At 32.7% G+C, this 21,769-nt stretch overlaps 1 protein-coding gene across 1 annotated transcript in view; it reads left to right on the top strand.

Annotated features, from left to right (window-relative positions):
• LOC136777394 (phospholipase B1, membrane-associated-like) overlaps nt 1–21,274 on the top strand; it is a 71,737-nt gene extending 50,463 nt beyond the window's left edge. The window contains exons 2-8 of the mRNA XM_066733643.1: nt 9,789–9,898; nt 15,973–16,177; nt 16,266–16,445; nt 19,345–19,504; nt 19,599–19,758; nt 19,843–19,994; nt 20,815–21,274. Coding sequence (XP_066589740.1) covers nt 9,789–9,898; nt 15,973–16,177; nt 16,266–16,445; nt 19,345–19,504; nt 19,599–19,758; nt 19,843–19,994; nt 20,815–20,993 — 1,146 coding nt within the window. The 3' untranslated portion in view covers nt 20,994–21,274. The remainder of the gene's footprint in view (nt 1–9,788; nt 9,899–15,972; nt 16,178–16,265; nt 16,446–19,344; nt 19,505–19,598; nt 19,759–19,842; nt 19,995–20,814) is intronic.
• Nucleotides 21,275–21,769: the final 495 nt, after the last annotated feature.

Genomic DNA, 21,769 nt, shown 5'->3' with positions numbered 1-21,769 from the left:
AAAATATACGAGATTAAAAAATTACAAAAAAAATTCGAAAGGAATAAATTGAGGAATCATGGCAGTCAAGGAAACTCAATGCTAAAGCCCTTTCTTAAATAATTCGTTATGTTTTATTGAAAATTTACGAAAAGATACGATTTCAATTTAATCGTAAAAAGAACGATCAATTTCTCTCAGTTAAAATGTAAAAGCCGCGTTAGGAATAATAGGAATCCATAATAAAATGAATGATTGTAAAAACAATTCATCTTCTTAGTTATGTACGATGCAATTTCATTATTTTATAATCGGATATTGCAAATGAAAACTATAGTTTTTCTATCGGTATAATTTACGATCAAATACGATTACAATCTAATCGTAAAAATACGATGAAACCGTTCTGATTTACGACCGGAAGCCATACTGGGAACGATAGAAATTTTTCTATCGTATTCTATTGATTTTTTTTATGAGGGAACCGAAAGGTTTCTTGCACAGTAAGCCGGTTAAAAATATTCCTAAATACTGTTTTTCTGATTCAAAAGCGGTTTTTATGGAACAAGCGTAAAACATTAATGCAGATTGATCGAGTCCAAAAATATCGAAAGTGTTATATATACTAAGAACGTAAAAGTTGAGAATCTAAAGAGTTAAAATTCATTATAAAGCACACAGAAAAGCCGAAGCAAAAGAAAAATTAGCTGGAGTTCAAGTGGCGCAATAGAAGAAAGGATCATCTAGGACCTCTTTAACACACACACATGTGTAGTATCCCTAGAAACGAATGGACGGAAGGTCACATGCACCAGAAATAAGTCTTTGAAGAAATGATCATTTTTAACTATGAGTCTACGGACGATCGAGGATGAACAAGAAGAAGTAATCTGAAAAAATTGAAAGTCCTGCAGAAATGTCGTATTTTCCCTGCTGGTCTACTGTCGAGGAATATGACATTGAGGTTCTATGGGGTTTGGAAGAATTCCCCTCATCTTTTAATCAGCATAGTGCAAGTCAAGAATTTGTAGAGAGAGAGAGAGAGAGAGGAGTGCCCTTCAACGATAACAATTATAGACATTTTTTGTTAGGATCGATGCATGGAAGGATAAGAAGAAGAAGTCAATCATATGGAATCGAGAAATTTTTGTGATTTCAACTAAAGAGATATATAGTTTTAAATTGAGAAACGCCATAAAACAGAATATTTAAATATATAGTAGACGTATCTCTCTTCTGTTTCATTCTGCAGCGTCATCAACGGAGTTATTAGAGAATGAAAAGAAAATTGCGCGTGCTTTTGAGACGTAGAAATATAAAATATCGAATCATTGACAAAATAAAACGGTAGTTGGTGCTGCAAGTGATTTAAATAATAAATCAATATTAATGCTGGAAGAGAAGATTTCTTCGATACGAAGTGCCGAAAAGTATATAAAAATTTCGAGTTTCGCATTTATTACATTATTATGATCACAATATTGCTGAATGATCGAAGTTAGTATATAGGTAGTGTTCTGATATACGCGCAACAAAAATTATTAGTTTTCTACTGCTTATTATTATTATCATGTACACGAAAAAGAATTTTTCAACATTTTAATATTGTTCACATTTAATGAGTTACATAATTAAAAAAAATTTTTTGGTTTATCGACCTTAGGAATTCATACCGGGATAGATTTTCTGGTAAAACTGTGTATTAAGGGTTTCCTCACTGTTTTTATATAAATCTTGTCCTTTTTACGATAACTAAGAAAAATTTTGTATACCACTTGTACGCCAATAACTATTCTACAAATAGACTCTCAAGATAGGGTATATTGTAGAATAAAAATACCAATTGATTGTCTAAAGTAGTAAGTATTAAGTATTGGGAATATTCTTACTTCACGCGAGCACGCGGATGGTTATCTAGTCTATATATAGAACAGGAGTAAAATTCTTTTATAAAGTAAACTTCTGAAATGTTATAAAGTCCAGAATTAGAAAAAAATAATCTTAAGAAAAAGTTCAATAACATTTCGTTACGGATTCACGTTTAGTGAACTGCAATATGCATTTTTGGAAAATAAAAAAGAATCAATCGTTGGGGAAGTTGTTAATTTATAGATTTACAACATTTGAATGTAACGCGAAAAATATTAGATGCATGAAAAAAAGTTATTAGATTTTTTTCATCATTTTTTAAAAATACCTATAAAAACTTCACTAAACATTTTTAACTTTATTAGTATTTACCAAGAAGTATAAGATTTTATGCACACTCTTAACTTAATCATACTGTCATGTGTAACTCAAGAAATATTGACAATATTATACAATTTTATATATAACTGATTTCTTTTCTGCATTGGATTTCCTATCAACAGTTTCAAGAGTTTATAGCACTCGTATCAAACTCTGTGTATATTAAATAAAGAATTTGCAACATTTTTAAGTTTACAAGTAATTGACTTTGAATGAGTTATTAAAAAAAAAAAAAAAATTGTCCTACTACTCTAGTGTTTATGATTCTCATAGTTTATTATATTAAACAAAAATCTCTATAAAACTAGAAAATATTTTACGTACCATGCAACACAAATTTTCAAAAATATAGAAATCTAATAAATTGTCTGAATTAAAACAAAACAAAAAATAGTCGAAATATGGCATAATCCTGTACTTATTTTAAGCATGGCATAATGACATTTTGCATCAAATTAAAAATTCCAATGAACAAACCATATACTGAATATACTTCAAAAGATTCAAGTTGATGAAATAATTTAAGCAAGAGTTAAATATACTCTAAATTGGAAAAATATCTATTATTTTCAGCAAAAGGCATTTCTATTTAAAATTATTATTTTTATTGTTATAAATCGATATTTATCAGACTTTTTTTTTAGTAACAACGTTCAGAACATTTTAGGTATATTAATTTGTATTCCTCTATTTGTGTGTGTATGTATACTTTTTGAAGTACAGTACCTTCCTCTTCAATGCTAACACGGCCTGAATAATAACATAGGTAGAACGTCCCCCCCCCCCCCCAACTCTTGACTTCAGTGCATTTATTATTTACTAGCAACCGTTCTGCAAAAGACTACATTGAATAACTATTTTAAATTCTACCTTATAAAATTTTAGTATATTATTTTAAATGCTATATAAAAGGTAAAAAACAATGTAACAGAAATAATAACAATTCACTTATTTTTAAAAATAATTGATAATAGTTGGTTCAAAGAAATGTTCTCTTATATAGAAGATCATAAAATCTCTTATCACTCCTATATTTCGGAAACGGTCAAAATTCCGATAAATTACAAAATATGTGTTTGATTATGAGTGGGTTACCTTTTTAAGGAGGAGAGTAGTGGCCCTCTTTAACAATGAAATGGACCCTCTATTTTGATTACAAATTTTTGCTACCCATTTTGACAACCTATCAAAATACTATATAAATTTATCATTTCATCCATTCGTTCACTATATATGTTAAATAGAAATTAAATTACATGAATTACTATGGGCATGTATGCATAGCGATCATTTACACTACTTGAGCCAAAGCTGCATTTATGTACGATTTCAAATCGAAATATCTAGTAAAAAATTGGAAGAAATCATAAAATTATATAGGGCGGGTAAAACCATTGATACAGTTTGAGTTCCAAGCAGAGCGCGATTGCGCCGTTGAGATTTTATGTCCAGAAAACCCAGCATTATCGAGCGTTGTGGAGAAATGACGGTAAAAAGGAAGCGCTATCGTGCTGCTTGGGTTTTCTCGTATTCACTTATGCTAGGTTTTTTTTATTAACGGGATCTTTCATACCTACTTTACCGACAGCACAAGTCGATAAACAATTAGTTTAATAAAATTCAAATGCGAAGCAAATTGAACAAATGGGCGTCCTTAGAACAAGGTGTCAGTTCTAACAAGTCAATCGAACTTAAAACCCTCAAATTGGGTGAAGAATAATACTGTACCATTTTCCTGAACCAGAAGTGATCACTCTTCAAGAACGCAGGACAATGGTACAGAGTTATTTCTCATCCGACTTGAATGTTTTTAAGCTCATTTGACTCGTTAGAATTGGCACTTTGTCTTAAAGACGCTCGTTTGTTCAATTTGCTTCGCGTTTGAAATTTATTAAACTAATTGTTTATTGACTAGTACTGTCGGTAAAACAGGCGTAAGGGATCCCGTTAATTGCAAGCACTGTGTGAATCTATAGATTATATCATATTTATTATAGAGTTTCAGTACTTGCATTTACTAAACAAACACGAGCTTAACATTTAAGCTGCCGGTAAAGCCACTATAGTGGCTTTGCAGTAATCTAGATAATGTGTTGACTATGTATGTTATTAATATTTACAGATCTTTGAGGAAAAAGAACCATTACTTTTATGAGAAAATGCCGGCAATCTAAAGGTTAAAGAAAGCGCCATTGCACTATTTGAGATTCTTCGACAGTGTTCCCTCAATACCCCCTGGGACTCAAACAGTTAAGCTAATTATATCATATTAAATGTTAGGCAGAATATAGCATTTTTAACTTAATATTAGTTGATTTTACTCGCTAATTATGTTTTGGAAAACTCTCGAAATCAGTTATAAAAATAAGCAATAGACAAGTGTTTGGCTTCATTTAACATTGTAAAAAGAGGTCGCTTCTTTGCACATCCTTTGAGAGGCATTATTACCATCGAACACCCTTAAAACAAAAACTTCTTTAACCTTTATAGTGCGGGAAGGCACTATAGTGGTGCATTGGTAGTGGCAAGATTTTCAAAGTTGATTCCATTGACATTGACACTGATTAAACGACTGTAAAAGTTAAAACAAAGAAGTAAGTGAATAATAGGCCAGGGTTGTAAAGGTTAACCTTTTACATCACTGAGATTTTGACGACATTTTTCCCCTCAAAAAGTCTAAAGAACTTATTCATATTTCTTGAGATCGATTCCAACAAAATTCTGACCCCAGGTAGTGTCTTAGGGTTGTCTACACTTGCATCTGAACAACGAACCACAGCTACGTGTTGCTGGTTCGATATAACTTGTATCACATTGAAGCATCATCATTATTTCTATGGTTCACAATGACATTCGGTTCACTGTTCGGTTGCAAGTGTAAATGTTGTATAAATCTTTTCAGCAACTAACAATAGGGAAAATTTTTAAATTTCTAAACTTCAAAATAAATGCCTATAAAGGGATTTTTTAAGGTGAGCATCACAGTAGTGAAACTATTTTTTCATTGCAACTCCTAGAAATCACCCGTTTCTGCACAGAAACCACCCTTTCTTCATTCCCTTGGACCGAATCTTGAGGCATGTGTAGAATATATCTGTGTAAAGAGTTTTGTAAATCAATAAACGTGCGGGGAACGATATACTCATAAAAAACAGACTTCGTCAGTAAAAAAAAATATGGTAAGTGCATAAATCATCCAAAATAATTACTATAGTAAAATAATATTTACAATTAAAAAAATTAGTGAAATCCAAATGTTAGGCAATTATAAATTTTTATCATGGCAAAAGTTGAAATTTTGAAAAAATTAGTAACACGAAAAAGTTACTTGCCGGACCCGTAATTTTCATACGTAAGTCGCTATTTTACAATACAAGCGTTGCTTCTCATAATTTCAAAATGTGGTTATTTTATGATATTGCGTACAACGGGCCCGGCAAGTAATTTATTTGTGTTACTATTTTTTTCAAAATTTCAACTTTAGCCATGATAAAAATATATACTTGCCTAACATTTGGATTTCACTAATTTTTTTAATTGTAAATTTTATATCACTATATTAATTATTTTGGATGATTTATGTACTTGCCGTCTTTTTTTTACTGACGAAGTCGGTTTTTTGTGGGATTTCATAACGTTTTTTAAGAATATAGTAGTTAAAATATCTCTAAGTCCACCTTTTTCTTATGTGTTACTATCACTAACAACTTTGCATTATGGCTCTCTCTCTCCGGTAAACTTGTGCCATTAATATATTCATTTGATTAATATAAACTAGAAAATACACCAATTAATGCAACGGAAGCCTCTTGTTTTAGATATATTGCTTTCAAATTCCCAAATTTATTCACCGTATGTTCTATCACATGGAAAATATTAAAATGAAGACTTCTTTTCATTGTTTCATTTCTAGATGATGTTATCATCATATTTATTATTTAACTGACTTATATATTTCAAAGAGTTTATGCCCAAAATCACCTGCAAGTCTTTCACTATCACGAATTGGCTTCCAAATTTTTTCATTTCTCCACCTTTTCCTTAGGTTTAACTCTCAACATTAACTTTTCATTATGGCTCCTTCTATGGCCAACTGGTATCATTTCTGACTTCTTCTGTTTACTATTACAGCTCAAGCCTGCACAATGATACAATAAACACGTTATTATAATTTAATCTGAAATAAAATCTCACTAAGTACCAAAAAATATATTACATATTATATTATAAAATTCAATGTTAAACTTATAAAAAATTAAATTTGGATCATTTTTTTGGAGATAATAATAATTTCTTTCTACTCTAATTAGAGAAGCGTAGATAAATATTTAGTTTTAATACTTTTTTATATTATAATTGAATATTAAATAACGATTAGGAAATATTCATCTACTTATTTCTTTAATCGTAGTAATAAGAAAGTTTTATTGTTTCCTGTAAAATTGTTCGTATATATGATATAATCTTTTGGACTGTTGAAATTAATATCAGTTTAAAGAAAAGTAATACATACAGTTTGTTAACAATTTCAATACCTGAAAGTTTAGCATATGATTTTCAAATACCTTTTGAAATACCTTAACAATTTCTCTCAATTAATATACTCCTGTTAATGACCAATGCATATTAATATTGAAATTATATTTCTCATAGACACAGTGTTGTAAATATCAACTTATTTAATCCAGTCATTTCTATCCTCAGCAATGAAAATGGAAATGTTTTGTCTTAATTTACCTGAAAAAGAAATTTCACAAAGTACCACAAAGTATACTAACATCCTGTATTATAAAATATAATGTTATACTTAATCTAATAATTGTTGACTTCTTATGTCATTATTATTCGAACTTATTTATCATTTTAAAAATTAAACACATTCACTAACATAACAATGAACAACCTCACTGTATTAAATATACATAACCTTACATTACAATTGACAGTTTACAAGTCGTCGGATTAGTTATATCGATTACATCGATTTTATTTGATAGTTCACAACCATGGTTTTGTTGTTGAGTTTAATTTGTTGGCAGCACTGAGAAAAAATGACATCATTTTTCTCTTAGCGGCTAACTACAGCCCGAGACATACACTCTAGCTGGAAAGGAAGGAGAAGAATCTCAATTTTCAATATATATATAACTAACAGAGTATGAGATCTCTGGATTGCGTGAACCGATTTTGATGTTCGTGGGCTAAAATGAAAGCTTGTTCAAAACCATTTTAAGGAAAGTTTTATTTAAACCATGACAAGTGATCATTCATTGAAATAAATTGGTTTAAAAATTAAGACTGCCAAATTTGCTGTATAAGTTACACGGTAGTGCTTGGCGTTATAGACATGTCATTATCTACTTCTATATATACTTGCCGTCGAGACACTACCATGTCTCTTGATTTTTTACGTTGCTCGTAACTCACCCTATATACTGAAACTCGTTTCTTTGCTGAAACGTCGTAACTCTTTGTCAGAAATATATCTTAGTGGAGTAAAATTTGCAGGAAAGATCCAAGTTCTGTTTTACGAATGCATTATATTGGGGTGAGTTTGTGGTACTATAAACTATTCTTTTCGACGTTTGCAATCTCGAACAGGGGGGATAGGCAGGTTTCGGTATGGTTTGGAAATAATATTATGGATTGCTCTTAACCGTATTAGAGATATTTCGATGGTCCAAAAGTTAATCAATTAAACGCGTGTGATGCGATTTTTCGGAATTTTTAAGCATTTTCGAAATATACCTAATTTAAAAATAGAATTTATGATCATTCTGTATATAAAACGTTATATCGATCTGACATAAATGTTTTTTAACATTTTAGAATTTATGTTATTTTTCATTTAAAGATAGAATATATTAAATTAAAAAATGCATAGACTATTTATGAAAAAAAATATTGTTTTGCTTATACACAAATATTTCATAATAAAAATAATGTTTTGTCTGTAAATGTTTCATTTCAACCAAATGATTTCTTTTGGTTTCTTATTTTTTATTTATGAATTATTCGATCCAACCTGAATTGATTTTTAATGGGCTTCCTATTTAATTGCACCATTCTTACGTGAATACAACTTCCACATATACGGTACTTAAGTAATCCGCTATAATGGACTATACTTATTTATATATATCTACTAAAAAAATTTGAATTACTCGAATATACTTCTCTCTACTTTCGTCGAGAGAGTATGGATCATTCGAATACTTAAAAATAATATAAAAACAATCATTAAAAACTCTTTTGACTTGCGGATACAATTCATCGTCCAATAAAAAATTTATAACCCTATTCTTAAACGAAGTTTACTGATCTTATATTTGTGATAACATTCTGCAATTTAATCTTACCCACCTAAACCTCTAAAAAATTCAACAAATTCTATTTAATTGTCACGAAACAACTTCGCACATAGATATTGCGTCTACCTATAGAATTTGTAAATCACTGATCGACTATACAATTAAGAAAAAATTTCAATCATCATCTCGAGTCACTTTATTCTCTGGACAAAGTGGGCATCGATTATCTGAGTCTTTAAAAATAATATAAAAACAAGCATTAAAGATCCTTTTGACTTGCGGATGTAATTTACATCGTCCAACAAAAATTCGATAATCCTCTTTTGAAATAAAGCATATTAGTTTCATACCTGATCACTTTCTCCCATTTAATCTGGCCCACCTAATACAACTACAAAAAATCCATTAGATTCTATCTAATTGTCATACATCAGTTTTGCACATGACTATTGCGTCGACATAAGCAATTCGTAGATCGCTGATCGACTATACAATTAAGAGAAAAATACAATCATCGTTTCGAAACACTTAATTCTCTGGACTAAGTGAGCATCGATCATCCGAGCGTTTCGACGTTCAAAAGGCACATTCTTATTCCAACGTCATCAATCGTTGCCTCATAAGCCTCAATTTCCTGCCACGAAATTTCTCTGAAGAATCTCACACGCCACTCGCAATTAACGCACTATACCTGTATATGTATATATATATAAAAGTCCATTGGTTTAATCACCATTGAAAATTTCCCAAGTAGTCGATTGGCCAATCAGAAAGCACAGCATCTCAGGCAATTTGAATATTTTTTCTATATATCCTTCCATAGGATATGAATTCGCTTCTCTATAAACGCGAAATTAACTTTTTAATAACAAATGTTGTCTCGAGATCGGAGAAGTCATCGAGAAGCTTATATCTCCCCAGTGATGATCATTAAAGTTTATGTTTATATCTATATAGGTTTTTAATTGTTATATGAAAATTACTTAACCTACACATTCGCCTATTTTATATGATAATTATGTGTTGGCGTGCTTTAAAACGCTTTCTATGTTTCTTACCCTCCTAGTCACCTGCCTATATATATATATATATATATGTATATATTCCACACATACTCGAGATACACGACGAATAAAACAGTAAAAATAATGGATCGAGTCTCCAGAGAGAAATATAGAGAAGCTCTCTCAGCACGCAGGAAAAGATGTGGTATAATTTACGAGAAATTGATTTACGATGAAATTTCAGGATGCTGTCGAAGACAATGGAATCTCGTATCCCGTTTTGTCCAACGGAGTACGAACCCAGCCGATCGTTCCCGATGATTCTCCTTTTCCTTGCAATGTCAAGTTTGGCAGGTAATAGGCGATCAGGAATTGTATATAAGATTTAGATGTATCTTAAGAACGTTAATATAGTAGTACTGTTAGATATATATATATATATATATATATACATAAGGGTGGAACGTTAACGCCGCACTTCCTTTAAACGGAATATTCCTGAGACTTTTCTAAGGAAAACGCCGTTGGCCGTTTTAAAATCTAGCCACTGGTTAAGGAGATATTAAAGATTAAATTTTGTATGCAATTATTGATTTTACATATGATTGCAGTAGTATTGGTATGTACGTGTGGCAAGTGCAAGTATAAGAGAGAAGTTGCTGCTATGACGTTTCACTCTCCCCTTTTATTGATTTTTTCGGATTCGTTGAGAAGTTGCTGCCAGTTAGCTGTTTTGCTTTTTTATTGATTAGCTGGAAATTTTGAGATTTAATTCGCGTTCTCGCGCAGAAACTAACGCGTACGCGCAATTTACCTACGGAGAATCTTGGTTAACTGTTATTGTGTGCGCCCCATACCATTTAATTTTCGATGCCAAATAATTAATGGGCAAATCGAGATAATGTAAATTAAATTCTATGAGGATTGAACACTTTAAACCAAGACTATGCTCCAGTCAATGAGTGTTTAGTTGTGCATATCTGTCGATCATTGATTGTAAGCGAGAAAAAGAAGCTATATCCGAATAGTCGCGTCGTTGACGGTTAGCCTAATAAATGAAAATATTGTGTAGTCAAATGTTTATTTACCTGATCTTATGGAGCAACTTCAAGGATGGGCAGCATTGTAAATGTGCTTCATATGGCCACCTTCAGCATCGATGCACGCCCTTGCTCGTCGGAGAAGATTTGCTTGGACAGTGGCTACCATCTCAGGTGTGATCTCCGTGATAGCCACATCTAACCGCGCTGCAAGTTCTTCCTGATCCCGTATTAGATGTCTTCCCGTGTAGACCTTTTCTTTCAAGGCCCCCCAAAAGAAGAAATCTAATGGATTCAGATCAGGAGATCTAGCCGGCCAAGGTATGGGACCACCACGGCCGATCCATTTGCCGGGAAACTTGCGGTGCAGCACGCCTTTCGCAGTGGCCGCATTATGCGGAGCTGCTCCGTCATCCTGGAACCACATTTTTTGCCGAATTTCTAGAGGAACATCTTCCAGAAGGTCTGGAAGCTGATTCTCTAGAAATTCGGCATAAATGTCTCCCGTCAATCGAGATGGTAGGATGCACGGTCGAATCTGTAAACAATTCACAATGAACTTTAGTTGCAAGCATTATTAGCATTGAAGAAACGTGAATAAGTGTTAGAAACTTACCAAATATTTCCCGACGATGCCTGCCCAGAGATTTACCGACCATTTGTATTGAGATTTCTGTTCTCTTATTATATGTGGGTTACTCTCAGCCCAATGATGGTCGTTTCGCATGTTTATAACACCATTTTTGTCAAACATGCTTTCGTCAGAGAATAAGATACAATTTATGAAATCGTTATCCTCTCCATGTTTTGCGAGAAGCCAGCGGCAAAACTGCAAGCGGCTCCCATAATCTCTGGGCAAGAATTCCTGTACACTTGTGTACTTGTAGGGGTGCATTGATTCGCCATGGAGCACTCGCAGAACCGTGGTGTGATTTCTGCCTAAATCTGTGGCTACGGCTCGTGTGTTGGTCTTTGGGCTCTACCGGAACTCGCGCAGCACCCTCTCCTCAAAGGCAGGAAAGCGTGATGTTCTCTGTTTGCCGTAGTCACTATAATTTGGCGCCAAACTGCCCGTGTCCCTCAAGCCCTGCACAACCGTCTTGATTACATTTTTGTCCGTGTTTCGCCGATTGGGGAAGTTTTCCGCGTACACCCTCGCGGCCACGGTAGCCGAAGCATTGCTCTGTTAGTATAACTGGAGCATATCACAATATTCAGTGTTGCTGTAACTCATTTTTCACTAAATTTACGGTTGAAAAACGGATAAAACGATGCACACTTATATCGACAAACTGGTAATAGTTTTTTCATTTGCTAATAACAACCACCCCCTTTTTTTATAGCAAGGGCTACTTTCGCACCGCTAGGGGTTTTTATTAGCAACTGAAAAAACTATTACCAGTTTGTCGACATAAGTGTGAATCGTTTTATCCGTTTTTCAACCGTAAATTTAGTGAAACATGAGTTACAGCAACACTGAATATTGTGATATGCTCCAGTTATACTAGCAGAACAATGCTTCGGCTACCGTGGCCGCGAGGGTGTACGCGGAAAACTTCCCCAATCGGCGAAACACGGACAAAAATGTAATCAAGACGGTTGTGCAGGGCTTGAGGGACACGGGCAGTTTGGCGCCAAATTATAGTGACTACGGCAAACAGAGAACATCACGCTTTCCTGCCTTTGAGGAGAGGGTGCTGCGCGAGTTCCGGTAGAGCCCAAAGACCAACACACGAGCCGTAGCCACAGATTTAGGCAGAAATCACACCACGGTTCTGCGAGTGCTCCATGGCGAATCAATGCACCCCTACAAGTACACAAGTGTACAGGAATTCTTGCCCAGAGATTATGGGAGCCGCTTGCAGTTTTGCCGCTGGCTTCTCGCAAAACATGGAGAGGATAACGATTTCATAAATTGTATCTTATTCTCTGACGAAAGCATGTTTGACAAAAATGGTGTTATAAACATGCGAAACGACCATCATTGGGCTGAGAGTAACCCACATGTAATAAGAGAACAGAAATCTCAATACAAATGGTCGGTAAATCTCTGGGCAGGCATCGTCGGGAAATATTTGGTAAGTTTCTAACACTTATTCACGTTTCTTCAATGCTAATAATGCTTGCAACTAAAGTTCATTGTGAATTGTTTACAGATTCGACCGTGCATCCTACCATCTCGATTGACGGGAGACATTTATGCCGAATTTCTAGAGAATCAGCTTCCAGACCTTCTGGAAGATGTTCCTCTAGAAATTCGGCAAAAAATGTGGTTCCAGGATGACGGAGCAGCTCCGCATAATGCGGCCACTGCGAAAGGCGTGCTGCACCGCAAGTTTCCCGGCAAATGGATCGGCCGTGGTGATCCCATCCCTTGGCCTGCTAGATCTCCTGATCTGAATCCATTAGATTTCTTCTTTTGGGGGACCTTGAAAGAAAAGGTCTACACGGGAAGACATCTAATACGGGATCAGGAAGAACTAGCAGCGCGATTAGATGTGGCTATCACGGAGATCACACCTGAGATGGTAGCCACTGTCCAAGCAAATCTTCTCCGACGAGCAAGGGCGTGCATCGATGCTGAAGGTGGCCATATGAAGCACATTTACAATGCTGCCCATCCTTGAAGTTGCTCCATAAGATCAGGTAAATAAACATTTGATTACGCAATATTTTCATTTATTAGGCTAACCGTCAACGACGCGACTATTCGGCTATAGCTTGTTTTTCTCGCTTACAGTCAATGATCGACAGATATGCACAACTGAGCGCTCATTGACTGGAGCATAGTCTTGGTTTAAAGTTAGGTTTAAAACATTCCTAAGAAATTAGTCATAGGGGCTCCAGCTCCCATGGTCTTCTGGTTCCGGCGCCATAAAACCACTTATATCGTTTTTCGACATTGTCAATTGTTTTCCGAGTTATAGAACAATATTTTTAGGCCAAAACAATTTTCTAAATAATTCATTAAATATAAATAATATTAACAAGATTTATAGCATTTTTTTGTAAATATAATAATAGTGATAACAAATTTTAATAACTTTTTGTGCATATTACTAATATCTCTGAAGTTATATAACTATCAGATTAGGTGTAAACTAATTACGTAGTTAGCTTAATAAAATAATTATATAAAAAGTTAAATATGAACAATATTAAAGATAGTGTATATTGTGATAGGCATTAATCCTCTATATAGCCATGAGCGTTTTATTAAATTTTCTGTACAAAACCGCAAACTATTTTTAATAGCTACTAATTACATTAGTTTTAAGAATTATATTAATATACTATGAAAACAAAAAAAATTAATAATGAAGTTTATATTTTATTAACATTTAGCGTACAGCACGTGAGAAACATAATTATCGCATTTAACCTTTTAAGAGTCTACGTCGCATATAGGCGACATGTATAGTCATGTCATTTTTCTGTCATGTAGTGTAACAAACGTTCAGATTTCGATTCAGCGAGCTTAAAATCCTATAAGTATCCAAGGAAAAACAATTGAAAATATTTTGTAGTACTTTTTGCATCATGTTGCATATAGGCGACATGTACAGTCATGGCATTTTTGTCATATAGTGTAACAACGTTCAGATTTCGATTCAGCGAGCTTAAAATCCTTTCAGTATTCAAGGAAAAACAATTGAAAATAGTTTGGTGTAGTTTTTGCATCATGTTGCATATGGGCGACATGTACTATCATGTAATTTTTGTCATGTCGCGTAATAACAGATTTCGATTCAGCGAGCTTAAAATTCTATAAGTATCCAAGGAACATCAATTCAACATATTTTGTTGTAGTTTTTGCATCATGTTGCATATAGGCGACATGTACAGTCATGCCATTTTTATCATGACGCGTAACAATAGATTTCGAAATTCAGCGAACTCAAAATCCTATAAGTATCCAAGAAAAATCAATTGAAAATATTTGGGTGTACTTTTTGCATCGTGTTGCATATAAGCGATATAACAAAAAAATGACACATCTGCATGTGTCGCCTATTTGCTCTGTGCATTCAACACTAATATTATGAAGTGAAAATGTGTAACATATATACGTATAGGGAAAATTCCCACAAAAAATTACAAATTTACCGATAGATTCTGCTGGTAATATTCAAATGCACGTTTACATACTCTCGCTTTATTATATTAGTGTATGAACGCACGGAGAGAATATGTGACGTAGACTGTTGAGGGGTTAATAACAAATATGTAGAATAATTTAAATAATAATGTTTAGAATTTGTCGTATCGTGTTGTCATATATGCATACAAATAATAATAAAATACAGGATTGTGGAAATAGCTTGTCCCGATGCCATTATCCTAAAAATAGGATACAACGCGATAATAGCGTTCCTCGCGAAATTGTATAAAATAAGTGAAACGCGATTTCTACGTTACCCGCGGCTAGAGAGTTAAAAACTAATGATTTTATTTCGTATTGTAGGTATTAATATTAGGTAAGTTACATGATCAATGTGTTTTGGGTACATGTATTGTTACGTACGATGATAAATGGCAATAATAAGAAAAAATATTAATTAAAGATTGTAATGTCTATTATTATATCTGTCAAAACTATTGCACATTATTTTCATATTATTCATATTTAATGAGTTACATAATAATTTTCTTAGGCTATCGACCTGAAGAGTTTACACTTAGACACATTTTCATGTAACTTAACAGAAATATTGACAATATAAAAAAAGTTATTAAGCTTTTTTATCATTATTATCATATTTATAAAAATTTTCATATACCTTTTAAATGTTATTAATATTTAACAAGCTGTATAACAACTTCTGTAGATTTTTGGCTAAATAATACTGTTCTGTAACTCGAAAAATATTATATATGTATTATCTTCTCAGAATTTGTCCTTCAATATATGAGTTTTGTCTTGAACCCTTAAACTGTATACCCTATATTATCTCTTGATTCACTTACAAAAACAAACTTATTAGAAAACAATAATCCACTCGTTTCATTGTAAAAAAAACTACATTTTTTAATTGTTATACGATATATAACTTTTAAATTCAAAAAGTAAACCAAATTAAAAATCAGTTCGATAAACAAGTTTAATCGAAAATATATTATCTTAAATTCGAGTCTTTGGCACTGTCTGATATACGAGCTAGAATAAAATTGATTTTGAAATAAAAAAGCAGAATTTTACAGTAGAGTCGAATATTGTGCAGATTTTATTCGTCATATTAAAAAGCACGTCGTAATTATTTAAAAGTGTCATAAAATAGCTATAACATCTGTATTATCGTATGACTTTTTTCTCCTTTAATTACATTATATCTTCTACGATAACCTACGACTGTTCTCCTTCTAACAAACTTTCTGTTGATTTTCGAGGTCTCCAACAGTCCCAGACAACGTTCACCGTTTGAAACCTGGCGATATTGACATAATCGGTGGACTCGGCGATTCTCTAGTAGCCGGAAGTGGAGCCATGGAAGAGTTTGCTATGGGAACCTTTATCGAAGCACGTGGTGTTAGTTGGTGCGTGGGTGGACAGGAAAATTGGAGAAAATACCTTACACTTCCTAATTTATTAAAAGTGAATATAAATTTTTTATCGAAAATTGGTAAATTTTATATTCATAATTTTTATAATTCACTTAATAAAAACCATCATGCTTTGACAGGTTTTCAACCCAAATCTGACCGGTTACTCAACAGGGACAGGCGAGTTTATTTCGACAAGAGCTAAACTGAACATTGCCTTTCCAGTGGCAGCAACGGAAGACGCATTGCATCAGGCTAGAATCCTCGTGCAACGAATCAAAAGCGACCACAAGAATATTAATGCCAAGAACAAATGGAAGGTGAAACTTTTAATCCAACGATTATTTTGAATATTTCTGCTTTAGAAAGTATCTATCATTTGTTTTAACGACTTGACCTAACTTTTTAGACAAGCCTTATTTCTTAATTCTGGTATATTTTGGTAACTTTATTTCAAGAGTTTTTCAAAATATCTTATTGAATTATTGTTTAATACATGTATTTAAGAAATATTTTCATTTAAAATTATTGCTGTTTGCTAAAGTTGTGTGTGTGTGTGTGTGTGACTTTTACTCGTTTATATTTGAATTCACTCACTTATACCTATACAAACTTAAATTCAAGTATCTGGTAAGCGTTTGGATCAATAATAAATTACAGTTTATCCATCAGAAATGTTAGTAATTTTTCAAAAGGGCTTATGAAGTAATAATAAAGAATTTGAAGAAAATGCTTTTTCTGATGTTTGAGTCTCTAAATGCAGGAAGAAATTTTTATATAATTTTTAAAGCTATTTTTTCTACTTTGTAAAGAAATCAATTGTGCCTGTTAGTGTGTATATGTATATATACAGGGTGTTTTGCGTAAGATGCCCTGTATATGTGGCTCACTGGAGAACATTTGAATTGAAAAAACAAAATCTTTTCAGAAAAAGTATAAGCATGGCTCTAAAAAATATAGAAACTTATTATTTTAATTTAGCAAGCATCCACAAAAATGGAGGGAGCTTTCTTCAATCGATAGTTTTTAAAAGAGCTTTTTTATAAAAAAAAGAAACAAAATACAATAAAAAAAACGAAATATTAATTAATCTTATTTAAATTGATTTATATTGGGGCCATAATCATAGTTTTTCTTTTATCAGACGTTCTGGTTAGTTATAATCCTACACACATAAATTAAACTGAATTCAAGGAGAATGCAAAAAATAATGTACAAAATTATTTAAAAAATTATACAAGTTGTCCCAAGTTAGCTTAGATACTAAAAAATATACAAGAGAATGTCAGACGAAAGTTGCTAGGCTTTAAGGCGTCTATACGATAATACCCTTCATTTGACCTTGAATCCTTATTTGAGCGAAACATGAAGGGCTACCTTTACATTTTAAATGGAACATTCTATACATTTTTATATGTTCTTGTAGCTAATATCCTAAACTTTCAAAATAACACTTTTAAGTTTGTTTTCATCCAATTGTTTATGGGACATTTTGATTAGAAATTATAAATATGTGAGTAACTGTAGGCATGGTTATACCTAAAGATCATACACATACACACACTGTTTTTGGAAAATCCATATTTATCTGAAATTTAAAAACTATATATTTCGTTAACGACTGAACAAAATGACAAATTCAAAAGTATTTTAGAGAGATGTTGAGACCCACAAGAAACAAGCTTCGCTTATAAAAAAGATGGCAAGTATATAAATCGTCTAGCAAAAATAATATATTAAAATGAAATATTCCAATTAAAAAAATGAGTGAAATCCAAATGTTAGGCAAGTATATATGTTTGCTGTGGCAAAAGTTAAAATTTATAAAAAAAATAGTAACACAAATATGGTACTTGCTAAGGGCCTATTATATGTAATGGCATTAAATAGCTATAATTCGAAATTACGAGAAGCAACATTTGCATTGTATGAGAGCGAATTACGAATGAAAATTACGGGCCCCAAAGTATGCAACTTTTTTGTGTTACTATTTTTTTTCGAAATTTTAACTTTTGCCACAGTAAAATTATATACTTGCTTAACATTGGGACTTCACTAATTTTTATAATTGGAATATTTTACTATATTATTTACGCTAGTTAATTTATGTACTGCCGTTCTTATTTACAGGCGAAGCTTGTTTTTTATGGGATAGAAATATCTTAAAAAAGTTTAAAACAAAAAATGACAAGAAATATAAAAGATATCATACCCACGTTTCTAAACTAAGAGTTTTTGGTCTGTCCCAGATAATTGGGGCTTTAAGTTTTACCGCACAACTTCACATCGAGACATACATTTTGCTGGGGAAATGAGACAAATATCTAGGGAGACCAGAAGAACTAGGAAAAATTATGAAATCTGACAGAAACGAATCCAGAGAATTTCATATCACAGGCTTACACGAACCGATTTCGATGTTTTTGCTTTCATTTTAAAGCTTTTAAAAATGTTCTGACATAAGACTACTGTGAACTCATGACATCTGAAATTAATATAGATAAAATGGTTCAAATATATGTTAGAGGTTGGGGCGTATAATTTTGTTGTATAAGAAAAGGTAGTAACCTCGATGGCATATATATGTATATATTGCGTACTTGCCATCGAGACACTACCGTGTTTCTTGATCAGTTACAAGAATATGTAAAGATATATAAGATGCTCCATTAAAAAAATCAACTTGACCTTCGTGTATCGTTCCAATGACATTTTAAGATCAGACTATATGATATCACCGCTTTACATTCTCTTTAAAATCAAATAATTTCCATTTGATATATTTTCTGTATAGGATCATAAGTTTTCCAAATATTTTAATGCTCCAATTTTGTTTGTATAACACGTAGAAAAATTCTCTTCTATATTTAAAGACTTAACATATACATCGAAGAAAAGCACGGAATCAAAAAATACTTCTTTATTGATTGATCAGTCCTTTAAAAATAACTAAAATTTCTGACCCGGAAAGTATAATGTCTCCTTTAATTGTACATTCATACAACATTTAGAAATTATTCTTACATTAGCAGTAAGATTTTTCCATTTAGAAAACATTAATGAATTTCATATAACCTTCATAAGGTCAATCACGAAATTCTACAAAATTTATCTGAAATAATTTCCTGCGATTTATATACTTTTCGAGATATTTGCATGGAAATTTTAAAATGACACACATATTTATATAGATTCTTTAAGGCTATTTTGATTTTGCAGCTCATAACAATACTGTTTGGTGCGAACGACATTTGCTCAGCCCAATGTTACGATCCACAACAATTTTCGCCAATAAGACACGCTTTACACTTGAGAAGAACTCTGGATTTTCTGAAAGCGACTCTTCCCAGAACTTTGGTCAATCTGGTACCGGTGATCGGTAAAACAGTTTTGGATCATTTGAGTTTTTAATTAATTAAAAAGAAATATTAATAAATAAATAATAACGTATGCATTTTCTTCTACATTTACAGATGTAACTGTTTCGGTTCGAGTGGCAAAAAGCGCAATGTGCAATCTTTTACATCCTCTTTATTGCGCCTGTATGCACCGTGGTAACAGACCGGATATTGCAGCTTCGAAAATGGCGCATCTTTACCAACAGGCAGCACAGGCATTGGTTGCCTCTGGACGGTAAAACAAATTTTTATTTTTGCTTTCTCCTTTCCTCAGATGACAATCCCTTATTACAAAGTTTTTTTACAATATGTTTTTCAGGTACGATAATTCGCCTGATTTTACTGTGGTACTACAGCCATTTATCAAATTGTTCAATGCACCCAATTCTGATCCAAGTCGAGCTCGACCCATAGATTCCAGCCTTGTCACTTACGATTGTTTCCACTTTAGTCAAAAAGGACACGCTTTGGGTAAGTTATTCGTTTGTTACCTTCTTGCTGTCAATTTAATTATAGATCCCTTCGTGGAGCACAGTCGGTAAAACAGGGAGGATCTAAATATTTTCTCAGAATCACTATCGATAACATTAAAATTTCATAATTTTTCAAGATTAATATAAATCAATATAATATTTGAATAAATAATTAAAATATATGTTTATTTATTTATTTATTAAAAAGAAATTAAAAAGTACAGGTCAAACTAAATATTGTACGATAAATTTCTTTCGATCGAACTTTCTTTCGTCCAAAGTATAACGTTAAAAAAAAGAAGAAAAATTTATTTAGTTTGTGCATATCCGGCGGTTATGCAACGACGAGCACTTCCGTGCTTCTTTAGCCAAGGCTGACAGCTTCTGTTTGATAATTTTTCATTGCGCAATTAACCATTCACACGAGCCAGACGACACTTTCGATAAACGCCGACATTTGAATACAAAGGAACGAAAGAAAAATCGGCGTCTAGGCACCGGCACGATGACACTCGATCATCGATAAATCGAGAAAAAAAAAACAAGTAAACAAAAGCAAAAAAGATTCTAATTTCAGTGCAGCCAAAGTATTAAAAAACCTTCCGCCATTTGGCGACGAGAAAAAAAACCTCGAGCATCGACTTCGCCTGGCTTAATTAATCAATTTCTTCTTCCATTTTTTTGGCACTCCACACTTCTGAGATAAATAAACAACACAACATTTTTTATGAAATAATTAAAAAAATTTCACTCTCATGAAAATTAACGAATATCGAGAATCACAGTGGAATAAAACTGATGGAAGATTTTGTTTTTAGGTGCAAATCTTTTGTGGAACAACATGTTGGAGCCAGTTGGGAATAAAACCGATCGTGGCTTGCCAAAAATTCTGGAAAAAGTTTTGTGTCCCAGCGAAAAGTCGCCTTACATTTTCACCAATGTCAATTCGAGAAACTTTCTTGAAACTGGGAGTCAAGAGGGGATTGTACCGAGGTAACGGGATAAGCTATGCTTATCGTCCAAGATAGTAAAGAAATATTGATTTGTAAATAGATGTGTTTCCTTATCGTCCATTATTTTCTCCCATAACGTACTTATCAATTACAATATAGTAACAGCTATTTAATCTTATCGTAACTAGGAATATTACGATGGACCTGACGCCATTATTCAAACAAGTCTGTTTAATTTGCCATACAAGGGGCATTACTTGTACATATTATAGATGCATTAATTATAATTGTAAATTAAACTACTGTTATAAGCGATAAGCCAACCAATCAGCCAATTAAGTATATATTGCAAACATTTTTAAGTTAACTTATAATTATATAGGAATTTTGTAACCAAATTTATATAAATCTTGTGTTCAGATATTTGAAAATGTATTAATAGACCAATGTTGTTTTAAAATAAATTTATAATGTTTAATTAAATATGAATATATATATATATATATATACCTATGGGAATGGTCATAATTCACGAAGAAAACCCACTTTTGGGTAGTGCACGTTTAAAGTTGATGATGGAAAGAATGTGTACGTATTCGTCCTTGTGGGATTCCCCTGGACTTTCAGTATGGAATTCCTTGGTGATCACGATCGCGTCACTTGAGGCAAAGAAAGGTCTCGCGTGCTCCAAATGGGTCTGCAAATCACTTTTGGCCAATCATACCGGAAAAATTTGTAGACAATTATCTCGAATAAGAATTATACAAGGACCATTTTAAAGATTGTTGAAAATACCTCTTTTGGGACGTAGAATTTGAAC

The sequence above is a fragment of the Prorops nasuta genome, unplaced genomic scaffold (genome assembly GCF_024137725.1).
Source record: "Prorops nasuta isolate Cenicafe-Biocafe unplaced genomic scaffold, Cenicafe_Pnas_1.2 PNAS00011, whole genome shotgun sequence".
NCBI lineage: Eukaryota > Metazoa > Arthropoda > Insecta > Hymenoptera > Bethylidae > Prorops > Prorops nasuta.
The sequence above is the reverse complement of the archived record's forward strand: the minus strand, read 5'-3'. Positions and strand labels throughout refer to the sequence as shown.